The sequence below is a fragment of the Eleutherodactylus coqui genome, chromosome 8 (genome assembly GCF_035609145.1).
Source record: "Eleutherodactylus coqui strain aEleCoq1 chromosome 8, aEleCoq1.hap1, whole genome shotgun sequence".
NCBI classification, from domain to species: Eukaryota; Metazoa; Chordata; class Amphibia; order Anura; family Eleutherodactylidae; genus Eleutherodactylus; species Eleutherodactylus coqui.
This window is the reverse complement of record NC_089844.1, coordinates 105,053,878-105,068,972: the sequence shown is the minus strand read 5'-3', so window position 1 is coordinate 105,068,972 and position 15,095 is coordinate 105,053,878. Positions and strand designations below refer to the sequence as shown.

Here is a 15,095-nt window from a genome sequence, read left to right as displayed (position 1 = left end):
CTATTTTCTGGGATATGGCCTGAGCTACAGAGAGCACGTGCAGACGTGTGGTGGTTGTGTGGGGACAGGCGTTTAAAACAGGTGCCAGGTACGGACCTCAACGGGGATTGTGCTTTGGTACAACTGATAATGCCTGTGTACCTCATGACCTCCGAGGACAACAGCAAGGGCCGTGTCCGGAGAACTAGGGACACCTCTCCCAAAGGTTCCTTTGACGCCAATGTTTACATTGACACCATCGGGGTCCCAAGGGGGGTACCGGACGAGTATAAGGCAAGGAATCAGATAGCTGCGGGGTTTGAGTCTCTTCTTGCATGGTGGGTAACAGTGAATAAAAATGTAGACTGGATTAATTATATATATTATAACCAACAGAGATTTGTTAATTATACAAGAGATGCAATCAAGGGCCTAGCGGAACAACTAGGACCTACCTCACTCATTGCATGGCAAAATAGAATGGCTCTTGATATGTTACTAGCAGAAAAAGGAGGAGTTTGTAAAATGATTGGAGGATATTGTTGTACTTTCATTCCTAATAACACAGCACCTGATGGTAGTGTTACTCGAGCACTGGAAGGGTTAAATGCATTATCAAATGAACTAGCTGAGAACTCTGGTATAGACAATCCATTCACAGACTGGTTGGAAAACTTGTTCGGACACTGGTCACAAGTCATATACTCCACATTAGTCTCTATGTCAGTATTTGCCTCCATTCTAGTACTTTGCGGTTGTTGTTGTATTCCATGTATTCGAGGACTGTTACAAAACCTTATTAACACTTCCATCACCAAAACTATGTTTCAAAATATACAAGATGACGAAGAACAAGATGCCTTACTGGGTCAGGTGACCACCTCTGTATGACAAGTGATGGTTAAAAGTTCTACGAAGAAAGCGCCATTTTACTTTGATGATTTTGAAGTGTGACATTTTGATTCCAGTGTGTCCTGATTGTACCGGAGGATCGCTCTAATAACTGATGGACACTTCAATAAGTAAGATTTTATATCATGATGGACAATCATTTATATATGAAGAAAGGAGCATCAATTTCATGATAAATCAAGGCCAAGCTTCTCTTGGGGGGCGGGCCTAATTTGGGGTACAATTAGTGGAATGACTTCACATATATATATATGCATCAATGTAATACTTTTATATGAAATAATTACATACTTAGTATTGGTGTGAACCCAGGCCTCCTGGTAATAAAGCTTCGGGCCGTAGCCAGGGGGTCTGTGGTAGGTAGAGTCATTATATATGTGTATTTACTGTGTTGACATATTGATCTAAAGTGGGGAATGTTAAGAAAATTGTAGATCAATGTATCAGTTAATTATTCTATATTGCATTGTAGACTAGGAATATATAGCAGTGAAGGGGTTAAACGAAACTCTTCTATAGGCCTGCATGTCTTCTGAGGAAGAAAGATTAGGAGATAAGACAGTCTATTAAATCACTCATGTATGTTTATAGTATAACATACACAGGGAGAAGTGACTAGACTGTATGGTGCCTTCCCAGGCCTTCCTTCTCCCTGAATTTATGACGGTCTTATTGTATGTAATAGATACACTTAAGGAGGTGTAACTTATGTTAATCACTTATATTTTAAGCCTATCATATATCCTTATTCACCTTGGAGGTATAAACTTTTGCTGTGATGTCATTTATAATATATAATCTTTGACCACCTTAAAATTAAAGCAGAAATCACTTGATACTACTGGTATTAATTTGTATTTCTCCTGAGCTCAGATTACTACACGGAATCTGATAGTCTTCTTCTTGGTAAACAAATTCTCTCTACACAGCCCTATTCTCATTTGTATAAGGAAAGATTAGAAGCAATGGGATGAAACTGAAAGGGAGGAGACACAAATTAGATATTAGAAAAAACTTTCTGACAGTAAGGGTGATCAATGAGTGAAACAGGTTACCACAGGAGGTGGTGAGTTATCCTTCAGTGGAAGTGTTCAAACAAAGGCTGGACAGACATCTGTCTGGGATGATTTAGTGATAACTGCACTGAGCAGGGGTTGTACCAGATGAACCTGGAGGTCCCTTCCAACTCTACCATTCTATGATTCACTTCACCGGATGCCTGTCAATGTCTCGTTACAGTCTCCAAATCAACCAGTAAAAAAAAATCTTCAGCATTTAAGGTGATTGGATGATTTTGCTGAATAAATCATTGTATACTTATTTCAAGAAAGCCTTGACTGCCATAGAAATAGTGTGACATTTAGACATTGTAATCCTGTCTCCATCTACTGGCCGCTTTCATCATTTATTTTCCCATTACAGTTCCTGAAAAAAATTTCACATTACCACTTATCAAATAATAAATATTATGCCTTATTTATATAGCGCCAGCATATTCTGCAGCTGTGGAATTGAAACAGGTGTACAACTTTGCTACACAATTAACAGCGCTTCATCTCATTACAGCATGAAGAGGCAACCTGGTAATATAAAAGCAGGGCCTGTTCTGCCAGAGCTAGAGCCCCCTTACATCCAAATGCTCTTATAGGACATAGGGTGGTCTGGATGAGACAACTCCCTATAATGACATCAGACCATGAGAAACCTGTACCGAATACTCACTGGCATTGTTTTGTCTCCAAAGAAGTAGATTTGGGAGAATGCCTCCTTTTCAAGAATACCTAGGCAGTATGTCTTGTCCCAGCCGTTGGGAAACACATCAAAGCTGATCTGCCCACCTATGGATACAAAACAAATGGTTTAGGTTAAAGTTGGCAAAAATGTAAATGACAACTAATTTTCAGGTTATGGCCCAGTTGACACCTCACAGTGAGGAGACATTAATTCTGCTCAATTATTTCACTGTAAGTGCTTCCATTAATTACCTATTGAAAACGTGAGGCCTTTTCCATCAAACGCCTTCCGCAACTCTGCAACAAAATCATCTCTGAAATGTTCTTTCTAAGAATGAAAAGTAAATGAACAACATTCATCAAAGTGATCTAATAAAACTGGTCTTAGACGGGACTTAACCAGCTGAGGGTCAGGAAGGGTATAGTTTCTCCTTAGGGAGAGCACCTAGAAGGTCATACATGCTCCTCTGGGAAATCTGAATATGCAAATGTAGGACTGAACAATGCCTCTACAGCGCCACCTATCAGAAGGCAGCATTCCTGCAAGTCAATGTCAGACCTCTTCACAAGCCTTGTAACAATGACTAGAAGTAATAACATTGACTATGAATATATTCTCAATCATTGATACAAGGCTTGTGAATAGGTCTGACATTGACTTGCAGGAATGCTGCCTTCTAATAGGTGGCGCTGTAGAGGCATTATTCCATCAGTCTTTTGAATAGTCAAATTAACCAGCTGTCAGATTAACTTTTACCAAATGCAAGGTTTATGAACATAGTCAAAAATCACTAGATGCAGCAAGAAAAAAAAAAAGCAAAACAAACAAAAAAAAAAAACACACACACAACAAAGATTTGTGGAAACCATAGTGGAAATCTATGTCTATCTATTTTTGCAGATTTCGTCCACTTTGCTGGCTATCCCAGGATAAAAAGCTGTGCTTCCTACATTTCAGCATTTTCACAATTTCTATTTTGTAGCTGGAACACCCCTTTAAATGGCCTCAGTGAGCAGCATAAACTACATTATGGTGCTTAAAGATGAGGGAAGGAGAAGTATGGGGAGGTATGTTTTATACTCACCCGGTCCCCCGTAACTGCGCACACAATGTAACTCTACTATTCTCTATAGGAGAGCGCAAAAGAGTCACACGGTGTGATGCCGAATTCGTGGGGACACAGCACAGTTATGGGGGACTGGATAAGTATAAAACATATCTCCCTGGACTCCAAGTTCCCTCATCTTTGAGCACCAGTAGTTCATGCTGCTCAGGGGCCCTTTAAGCTCTCTGCTACACTAAACTACTAGTGAATCATCTTTTACCTTTTCTAAATCCTGTGCTTATTATTTCAAAAATGCTATATTTCTTTTGTCCTAAATGTTTCACCTACTTTATCCAATTCATAGAACTCAATACGTTCCTCCTGGGTGCAGTTCCTTCCAATAGGTGAGACGTTCAGCATCCCATTTCGAAATTCAACAAATGTCCCCCTGAGATTAAAAACAGGTAGCGGTTCAGAATTTGTTACAAATATTTGCTTATTTTTCATGTTTGTAAAGCCTTGTATCATCGGGGCAATACCTTTCTATTTGCCTTATTATTAGACAACACAGAGACTGCTTGGGATGTCCCTCTATTGGCTAAGTGACGAGCCTTTGCCATGAGCGGTTATGCTCTGCTTCATAATAGGGAAGCAGCACATGACGCTGAGCATTACTAATGAAGTAGGTTCTGTACATGTATTACAGAATATCAATTCTTCAATGATAAAAACAAAATAAAACCAACGTTTCCTTTTACAAACCTTTTCTTTGGCAGTTTCAGTTTGGCAATATATGCCAGACAGTAGTTGATTATGTCTTGTAATAAGTCCTCTCCCAGGTGGGCATGGATGCTCTGCAACAAAGGAATCATACAGTAGTCATAGAATAACATTCAGAAAAAAAAAAACGTAAGAAAAAAAAAAAAAGTATAACGCTAACCTGTTTGCAAAGAAACTTTCCATCCTTATACGCCACCAGGCCGTTTTCAGCAAACACATAGTCAAACTTTTCAACCACTGAAATTGAAATTTGGGTAACAGAGTAAAAACAACGGTGGGTAGTGGGCAAAGAACAAGGCCTACATTATTTATGTACACTGAACCATCACCGCATTAGGAATTTCAATTCTATCCATTCAGTCATGTCTGATTCTTGGATACTCTCCACGCTTCTCCATTCTCTATGTCTGCTTTCAACTGCCTGACGTCTTTTCCCGCATCCTTCTTAATGGTGTCCAGCCAACGAGTCTTTTGTTTTCGCCGTTTCCTTTTACCACTGACCATTCCAAGTAGCATCTTTTTTTCTCACGTGTCCAAAGTCAGTCTCTGTCTGGTGATCTCACCTTCCAAGGACACCTCTGGAGTGATACGATCCAGGACAGCTTGGTTGGTCACCCTAGCTGTCTAGGGGATTCATAAAATTTTTCTCAAACCCCGCAGTCAAAAAGCATCAATTTTTCTTTAGTCTGCTGCCCTTAATGTCCTCGTCTTGCAGCCATATGTTGCAATCTCAGCTGTCGAGCTGCAATTAAGGGACCCAAGGAATACGGAACTACTAACCACTTCAATTTCCTCATTGTTGACCTTTATGAGGACTTCCTTGATGGCATTGGTCATGATCTTTGTCCTCTTGATGTTCAGGTTAAGTCTCATCTTCTCACTTTCTTTTTTTGGCTTCAGGATCTGAAGACTCTCATCCTAAAGCTAAAAGAAGAAAGCATTAGGAATATCTACCCAATAACGGGCTGGCCCACCTTTTTGGCCAATCACTCGTCACCTCAGACAACTTTCTGCCATGTGCCCAAGGTCCAGTGGCATCTTTCCAAGTCCCATGCACGGCGTTGTTGACAGTTGCACGCGGTCATCAAGGGCATCCTTGTCAGTCTTCGACTACTGATCCCTAGCCAACGCGAGGTACACCACATGGTCTTTGTGGAAATCTCTCTTACTTCCCCACTATTGTACTGATGGGTAGGTTGGTCCACTGTGGCGCATCATTGCTGAGATATCAGGTGTACCACCCAATGCTCGCCTCTAGGATCAACCACGTGGCCTGCTGCTGTGTGATCTTCTGTCGGATGTTAATCCATGGTTCTACCAGTCTTGGTACACTCTTGCTACCATGGCTTGGGTACAGACAAGTGCCACTGTTTCGGAATTACTGGTGCCACACCTCCGGGCACCAACAATCTGTCTGCAGTCCCTCAAGTCACCTCGTTTACCCGTGACTGCGAAAGGTTTCCTTCTGCTGCGGAGAGGGGAGGTCAACGCATTGTCTGAGAGCAGATTGTGATGCGCCATCACATGGTACCGCGTTACTGATCACAGGATGTCACACCCCAGCTGTTTCTAATGCAGGGATCGCTCGGTGTACATACCACACATAGCAAGAAGACAAGGGGTTAAGATGGATGGAGACATAGATTGATCAATTTTGTTGCATTTTACCATCATCTCCCAGCTGTTCTTTAATTTTCTCAAAATCCGACCCTCCGACAACTCCAACCTTCACCTTTTTTCTTAAATTCTGTAAGAATTCTGCCATGTCAGGAGTGACCTTCTAAAATACAAAACAGAAAGAGGCTATTGCCCAACTTCCCAGACATTACCCTCACAAAGAGCCTCCGCGCTGTGACAGGGACTCTGTAGTTTTATGGGGCTTTTCAGTCATCAGCAACTAGTTTGAAAGACGCCAATTCCAAATCTGTAAGTTTTATGCTTTTGCTCACTTGGTTCCCCCCCCCTGTAATCTGTGAACAGGGCCAGCTAGTGCTCCGTCACACCATATAGCGGAGAGGAACCATCAGCATGCAGAGCACAGACGGTCTCCAAGTGTACAGCAGTGGAATGTGAGGTTCCTGTTGGGCTTATGTCTATACGCAGCAGCTAAGATGAGCAAGCAGAGCCGCAGTGTAAAGCACAGCAGAGGAACAGAGCAGAAGCCAGAACCAGTGGTGACTCAGGGGGCCCTTCACACTGGTGATGAGTAAAAACACATAGTTATGAAACCAATGATTCTCAATGGTTTCGTTCCCCTTTGCAATGTTTAAACTCACGTAATGTTGCGTGAAAAAAAAAAAAATCACAGCATGTCCTTTCTTTTGGCGATATCGCCCATTGTTTTCAATGGGGCAGGAGCACCGGCCCCATTGAAAGCAATGGAGAACTCTATGATCCTCTGCCGTGGTTGTGACAGGGGGAATCCCCTCCAGTGATGCGAGGCTGTGTTCACATGAAAACGCCTTGCATCCAGGGGTTTCACATGGATTGCGAGGGCGATGTTGGGCCATGATTCACAGCCTGATATCGCCCTCGCCAGTGGGCAGGTGCCCCCAGGAGGTGGATGTCCGACTACAGTAGACTCAGAATAAACAGATCATCACAGCTGTGCCCTAATGCAGCAGAAATGAGGCGGCAAAAGTAGAAGAATTAACTTTCTATGCCTCCAGCTGTATGCCTGAGATGTTCCTTACTACCTACAGCGGTGATCACCCCCCCCCCCCTACTGCTGTTGTAAAGCCGCAAGTTCCAGCAGCCCATCACTACTTTGCAGCTCTTATGGCATGCTGGGACTTGCAGTGCCCGGTGTATTATACAGTTCATAAACCCACAACATACATCCTTAATGTCCCACATGGTACCAATCAGCGGTGTACACACCATAGAGACAGAAGGTGCGACTGCTGCGGGCCCTGGAGAGAGGGGGCCCCAACTTTGTTTGCGCCATTGTAGTAAAAACATATGCAGGAGGCGGCCAGAGGTGTAACTAGAAGCTCTAGGGGCCCTATATACCATGTGCGGTTTATAATACTGGGGTATTACTATGGGGCGGAGGGGTCTGTGTCCCCCTTTAAGGCTCCAGTGGTAACTGCTACCCTGCAGGACCTCCTCCAAAGTGCAACTACGTAGGTGGAGAACTGGCCCGGACACCATAACGTGGGGGCATTAAAGTTACTGCTATGGAGCCCATCAATTCTAGGTCCGCCCCTGGTAACGGTGATACTAAAAAGCCATCAGTATATAGGAGCATTAAATCACCCCTACAGCAGGTAACATGCAAACCAAACTTTCCAGCTGTAGAACCACAAATCTCAGCATGCCTAGACTGATAAGAGTTGCAGCTCTGCAGCCGCGGACACAAGTACCTGCCTGGCAGCTGTCAGCGTGCCATCCACATCAAACAGGCAGAGCACATCTCGTCCTGCCATTGCAGCAGCCACCACTTAGTTCCTTATGAATGAAGTGTCCGCTCTCGGCTTCCGTCGTCCGGCCACATCACTACTTCCTGGTTGGAACTACAACTCCCATAAGCGCTATTGGCGCACAGAGGGATCACGTGGGTACTTCGCGCTGCACTCTGGGCTGTACAGTGTGTGCCCGCTGACAGGTACGTGCTGGCTGTGGTTATTGTGTTGGTGTAACCTAACCTTATAGCCGGAGGTATGTGCTTCCCTCCAGTATACTGGGGCCTACAGGACCGGCTACCTGCACGGTGGTTACACTGTTGTCTTGGGGTCCTGGTTCAAATCCTCCCCAGGACAACCTCTGCATGGAGTTTGTGGGGGTTTCTCCCTGATAAGGTGGTTTACTTCCACACTCCAAGCGCTCCTTCCCTGCATATTCACAGACTGTAATGCCTCCGCTAGTGTGCACGGTTCTGTGTTTGGGATGTTTTAAACGCTTGTGCGCAGAAGGTTAGGCGGGTGTACGACTATCACGTGATACGCGGTAATTCGCAGGCAGTTACATTAGCGTGTCAGAATTGTGTAATATGTGGGTGCGAAAAAAAACGCGCTATATGACAACCCGATATCGCACTCGGCGAGCGTTTTACCGCAAATGTAAGGCGATTTGCATGCAAAAATCGCTTTGTATCCCTTCTGTGAATGCCATAAAAATAAATTGCAAAAAAGTCCTGAAATAGCCTTTTCTTATTGCTCCCAGCAAAAATAAATAACATACATTTTTAGCTGTTCCCCCTGTTAACCCCTCCCAATATTATATGGCAAGAGTAAAAGATTGTATTATAAGCTAAATAATACCAGACAGCTTAACTTAAAGGGGTTGTCCCGAGGCAGCAAGTGGGTCTATACACTTCTGTATGGCCATATTAATGCACTTTGTAATGTACATTGTGCATTAATTATGAGCCATACAGAAGTTATAAAAAGTTTTATACTTACCTGCTCCGTTGCTGGCGTCCTCGTTCCCATGGAGCCGACTAATTTTCGCCCTCCGATGGCCAAATTAGCCGCGCTTGCGCAGTCCGGGTCTTCTGCAGTCTTCTATGGGGCCGCTCGTGTAGAATGCTGGCTCCGTGTAGCTCCGCCCCGTCACGTGCCGATTCCAGCCAATCAGGAGGCTGGAATCGGCAATGGACCGCACAGAAGCCCTGCGGTCCACGGAGACAGAGGATCCCGGCGGCCATCTTTAGCAGGTAAGTATGAAGACGCCGGACCGCCGGGATTCAGGTAAGCGCTGTGCGGGTTGTTTTTTTAACCCCTGCATCGGGGTTGTCTCGCGCCGAACGGGGGGGGGGGGGGGGGGGGGGGGGGGGGGTTAAAAAAAAAAAAAACCCCGTTTCGGCGCGGGACAACCCCTTTAAGGCCCCTGCGTGGGGACAAGAGCATGTATGTTACTGTCTGACTCTTGGAGAAAAAAACCTTCAATAAAAACCGTTGAAACTAAAAAAAAAAACATTTTTTCCTATATAGAATATGTGCCTGAAATTGGTTCCTATAAAAACTAGAACTCGCCCCGCAAAATAAAAGGTCCTGCAGCTTCACTGGCGGAAAAACGAAGACTTTCCGACCCCTGGAACACGAAGGAGAATACGATTTATTGGGTTTTTTAAAGTTAAAATTAGTCATGTCTCCAAGGCCGGCTTCACACGGCCAAGAATCGCACGAGATTTGCGAGACGCACCAATAGGAACTGCATTCTTTTGAGTGGGGTCATACACATGAGCGATTTTTTTATTTATTTTTTTCCTCCCCCTTCCCACATGGCAACGTGATGCTATGCGAGAAACAATTCTCGCAGCATGTTCTATCTACCATGTTTCCCCGAAAAATAAGATCCTGTCTTATATTAATTTTTCCCCAAAAGAGGCGCAGGTTTTTTTCGGTGGATGTCTTAATACTTACCTAGCAGGTGCGGGCCGGGTCCCTCCCGCCAGGCTCCCTGCAGTCCTCGGCCGCCGACAGAACATCACTTTCTGGTTGTGCCGTTCATAAAACTGGCCTCCAGGAAGCAATGGCTCTGATTGGCCAGCGAGCGCTGCATTGATTGGTTAAGAGCAGCACTTGTTGGCCAATCAATGCAGCGCTCGCTGGCCAATCAGAGCCAATACTTCCTGGAGGCGAACAGCGGAAGGGGTCCTGGGCCGCAACGGCCAAGTAATGTAGTCTAGCTAGGGCTTATTTTCAGGGTAGGGCTTGTATTGGAATTAATGGCTCTCGAGTGCTGTGGCTCACCCAATCACAGTCAGCTTTTCCTCGAGGCGGTGATTTTGAACCTCGAATGTAGGAAGGGCTGGCATAAGAGTAAAAACAAGTGCCGGAGCTGAGGAGGAGACGCGGGCCGGAGATGGCAGCGCCGAACAGGTGATGTATTATTTTTTTTTGTCTAAAAAAAGCAACCACTTTTTCTTCTGCACGAGCAGAAATCAGTTGTGATTTTTCCACTCACGGAGAAAAAAAATTGCAGCATGTTCGATTTTGGTGCAGATGGCTCCCATTAAAGCCAACCCTTCCACGGAAGGGTCGCGGATTCCGTGTCATCGCTAAGCAATGACGCATTAAAAGCAGAGATTAAAAAAAAAAAAACTGTACTGCACATGTCCAACGGCTCATGGTGCGCACGCATGCCGGCTGGGCGCAGGGTGGGATTCTGCTGACTAGACCGGGTCTTTTTCCCCACAAAGGGCCATTGTAAACTTGAAGTTAAAGGTGGGGGATGAACAGATGCCTCACTTACAGACTCCTCACAAAAAGAAAAACACCAGATCCTGAGAAGTGGCCATAATCCTATTTGTTTACAGCATGACCGCCTTAATGTAACACAATCCGATTTATCTTCAAAAATGGCAAGCATTTCGGACTACCAAATAAATACAGCTGGAAATGAATGCTTAGATTCTGTGGAATTTGTCCTTAACACCTACACCTGTACATGCGCTAACAAAACCTCCCAAACTGCATTAACCCTTTCCAATCCACTGTCTGACGTCTGAAGACATTCTGATTAAAGGCTGTACAGCTCTGATGTCGGAAGACGTCCGGCAGGGTATTCTTACTGTATATTGCTGGCCGCTCTGTTGTCAGGGGCCTCTCCAGCATATCCCATACAGCAGTACTAGCTCTAGCCAGCAGATGGTGCCATTGTATAATGGAAGAAAGAGAAAGCCCCCTAGGAAACCCTTAATCCAAAATTGGATTGCAAAGGGTTAAGACTGTTGGTTCTTAAAGCGCTTGTACCACTTCTAGCTGTTTTGCTGCAGAAACAGACAGCCCCGTGCATTGCACAGTGGCCTGAGTTGGTACTGTAGGCGGTGTACAAAATCTGGGTTAACAGCAACACACACACAGCTTCCACGTGTTGGGTAGAAATATAGGCTTTATAAGAGAATATACAAAAAGTTCTGTTTGCTTGTTATAGCTTTGGGTGAGGCTGGTGATTTCTATGTTCTTGTCTTTTACCAGGCCGCATCATCATGGCACAGCTCATCACTGGGTCCTTCCGGATCACATTGTTATACCAACCGCTTTCAGTGCGGTTGTGGAAAGTGTCTTGTAGGACCTCCTTTACTGGCTGTGGGCAAATTATTTGTTCTCCACATGGAGAGTTTTCCAAGTTACTGCCATCTACAACGAAGAATCCGCAGATAGAAACCACAAGGTTATTTTGTACAACTTCACCCCTCAACACAAAGACGGATGACGGCGCCAAGTTTAACTTGATTTACAAGTTTCCAGCAATTCGGTTCTGGAGGACGGTTTCCAGGCTGAAACTTTTGCAGACCGCACTGACCATCTTGTTTCTTCCCCCTGTGTATTATTACTATTTACAAGGGCAAATCACAGACGGTTCGGTTATTTATTGCACTGGAATTGCTATTTTTGCTGGCATCATGCTGTATAGTCTTAGTTATTACCTGCAGAGACTTATTGGGATGGTGTATGTGGATGACAACCTAACAACCGTGAAGGTTTCCTACTTGACATTTTGGGGAAACAGAAAAAATATTTTTGTTCCAATTGCTGATATAAAACCGCTTTCAGAAACAGGAGACAGCAAGCAAGAAATTCTCCGTCAGTTTGCAAGATACAGCACACCAGACATTCTGTACTTCACTACTCGCTATGGTTATGTCTTGGATAGAAAGAAGTTCATTGCGGTTTTTGGAGAACTAGAATAACCGAATAAAGAGCTGTTTCAATCGTTTTGTCTGTTTTTAGACTTTGTCCTATATAGTTGGCCTTCTATATAACCTTACAGTGAAATGCTGTCCTTGCACTAAACCCGTATCTGTAGCTGAAGTGTGCACCTCTACTTAGTGTAAGATGAAGCAGACCCTCATGCGCATGGCCAAATAATGTATCTGTACTATTGTGGTTATAGTCTGCTATGGCTGCTTCTCTTCAGCGGTGCACAGATTTTCTTGTGTTCCTTGAGGCCATGACAGAGACAAAAAAAAATGGCAGCATACACTACCACGTGCTATATTTTATTCAGAACTGCAAGACCTCTAAGACTATGGGCTCATTCATGTGGACTTATTGTCACCGCACATTACACATGCATAGATCCTGTGCGTAACATGCTGTGAATGGAGTCAATGGATTTTCATTGATCAATGCACACATGCGTGTGGGCACTACCTATCGCTAGGCAGGAGAAATAAATCGCAGCACGCTTCATTTCTCTGCGTATCATAAGCAGCGTATGATACACTGTCCATACGCAGTGCATTATGGGACAGAAATAGGTCAGAAAACCTGCGGATAGAAGAGATCGCAATGAAAAGCTACTTTATAGGACAAGAGCCAACAGCTCGCAAGGGAGAACCTCCAATGCATCCAGTCCCAGATTAAGGTCCCAAGGAGGGACAGAATAGTATGGAGGGGTGTGAGAGACTTCTTTTAGAAAGGCACAGACAGCAGATTTCAAGGCCAGAGGCCATTAAAATGGCCTTAGCTTCCTGAAGTGTCCATTCCAAGCCTTCTCGTAAGCCAGAAGGAGAGATAGCGGAAAATGCATAGTATAGAAGTTACGTTCGTACTAGAGGAAGAACGTCTTCCAAACACAATGATAAAACACAGGCGGAAGAAGGTTTCCTGGCCTTCATCAGGTCTGACAGGCTCATCAAAAGCACGAGCTCTCAGGACTCAGGCTTCAACCGTCATCATTAAAATGAAGCATGGATAAAACCTGGGTGGAAACGGGGACCCTGTAAGAAAAGATGCTCTACAAAAGGGAGGGGCCAGCATCACACAATGAGAATCACAGACATGCCCTGCATCTTGACCTTCTTGAGAAGTCGCAATATTGGAGGAAAGGAAAGGATGATGTATAGGAACTGAAATTCAGTCCACTGTATTACAAGGACATCCACTGCTCGAGGTTGAGGGTCCTGGGATCTGGACACACAGATTGGATTCAATCACAAACTTCCTGACAACCCTATCTCAGAGCTCATGGAACACGTCAGGGGTGCAACTTCCATTCTCCTGGGTGGACTGTTGTTCTGCTTAGGAAGTCTATCAACAAATTGTCCACACCTGGTATGTAAACCACCAAGTGCATTGGAAGTTGGTCTTTGGCTCATGTCAGACTCTTCACTGCTTTTATGACAGCCAAGCTGTGGGTCCCTCCTTGGGGATTTATCCACATGTCCATTTATCAATTGTATGAAGGAACAGAAGACGTTCGGGCCATTCTTCTGTGCCTTTAGCACTTTCGAAGACATTTAATTGGGAAGGTTGACACGTGTACTTTCCAAGTGCCCTGCCTTGTTAATTTCTGTAGTGTACTCCACGACCGAGTAGACTGGCATTCATTGGGAGGATAAGTGCAGTGTCAAAAAGAAACATCCCTGAATAAGCTGTGGAGAATCCAGCAATGAGCGAGTGTTGCGTTGAAGCTGTAGAGGGAGTCAGATCTTACAATCAAGAGAGTTTGCTGAATTGTTCCACCCGGAGAGAAGAGTCCACTGGAGAGACTCCACATAAGACTGCCAAAATGGTCTGACTTCAAAATGATGAAACTATTAGCCCCAGCACTCTCCTACCGTAGTGAATGGTCATGAGGGGACTGGGTCTGTAGTGAGCACACCTTCAACTGAAGGAGATGCATGTTCTGCAGTGGGAGTGAAACTTGGGCCCATGTCCCGTCGAATCAAAGATCAGACTTTGAGATAGTGAGGCAGGACTTGGGGTAATTAATATTCACCCAAACCGGGACAAAGTGTCCAAAGTGACATGAAAACTCTACAGATTGGCCGACAGAGCATTTACCAAAATGTAAACATAGGGGATGGCTCTCCTCCATTCTAAGGGGATAGTGGCCATCACAGGATGCCAGAACCTTGATGAAAACTCAGTGGGCCATGGCCAACCTAAATGGCAGAGTCATGACCAGATAATCATCTGAATAGATGGCAAAGCTGAGGAAACTGTGTGCTTGACCCATTAGGATATGAAGATAAGTGTTCTTCATGCTTATAGAGAACACAAATTGTCCCAGTTCCATGTATACTATGACTGACCTCAACGACTCCACGTAGAAGTAATAGATCTTAAAGCAATTCAACGTCATCTCAAGAATGGGTATGACAGTGCCATCCTTCTTAGACACCACAAACCCTTCAAGCGTTCCGAGGGAGGAACCGGCCTTAATCACTCCCCAATAGGACAGAGTCGCTATTGCCTGATCCAAAGCAGTCGCCTGTGAAGGAGATTCTGTGAATTTTCAGCCCCTTCCACAGATTGCCGCATTGCTTCTAGAATCCATGGCATAGGATAAAAAAGGTGACCTCCCGAATCAAAGCATCAGATGTAACCAAGCCAGGTCTCCCTGAACAGGGAAAGTTATCCCCCTCATTGTGGATGATTGGGTAGGGGCTGCCCACAGCACAAATCCAGCTGTAAAAGAGTTATACAGAGGAAACTCTTCTTCCCCAGTGGCCTTAGAAATTTAAAAAAGTGTCCAGGCTGGCACCAAAAAAAAAACAGACAAACCATGAACTGAAAAGGAAGGCGAATTACTGACTGCTTAGAGGCAGCAGCCGCAGCCCTCAACTTGAGTCATAATGTCCTTTGCAAGGTTACTGAAGCAGCTGAAGCGCAAGCCCTGAACTTGGCTGGCGGGCTCTAGAGAAGCTTTGCAGAAACACTTTCCTTCCCAGGCTGGCTGATCTGCTTGG

At 44.7% G+C, this 15,095-nt stretch overlaps 2 protein-coding genes across 3 annotated transcripts in view; one reads left to right on the top strand and one right to left on the bottom strand.

Annotated features, from left to right (window-relative positions):
* Positions 1-7,960, bottom strand: part of PMM2 (phosphomannomutase 2) — a 31,289-nt gene extending 23,329 nt beyond the window's left edge. The window contains exons 1-7 of one of the 2 annotated variants that reach the window (XM_066576159.1): positions 7,816-7,960; positions 6,119-6,230; positions 4,611-4,687; positions 4,433-4,524; positions 4,019-4,118; positions 2,877-2,952; positions 2,614-2,729 (exon numbers count right to left, since the gene is read on the bottom strand). In XM_066576159.1, the coding sequence (XP_066432256.1) occupies positions 2,614-2,729; positions 2,877-2,952; positions 4,019-4,118; positions 4,433-4,524; positions 4,611-4,687; positions 6,119-6,230; positions 7,816-7,878 (636 nt within the window). In that variant the 5' untranslated portion in view covers positions 7,879-7,960. The remainder of the gene's footprint in view (positions 1-2,613; positions 2,730-2,876; positions 2,953-4,018; positions 4,119-4,432; positions 4,525-4,610; positions 4,688-6,118; positions 6,231-7,815) is intronic. The other variant, XM_066576160.1, reaches the window with a different exon arrangement.
* Positions 7,961-8,097: 137 nt separating this feature from the next.
* TMEM186 (transmembrane protein 186) lies at positions 8,098-12,114 on the top strand. The gene is made up of 2 exons (XM_066576161.1): positions 8,098-8,110; positions 11,374-12,114. The coding sequence occupies exon 2, from the start codon at positions 11,385-11,387 to the stop codon at positions 12,087-12,089; it is 705 nt and encodes a 234-aa protein (XP_066432258.1). The 5' UTR covers positions 8,098-8,110; positions 11,374-11,384; the 3' UTR covers positions 12,090-12,114.
* Positions 12,115-15,095: the final 2,981 nt, after the last annotated feature.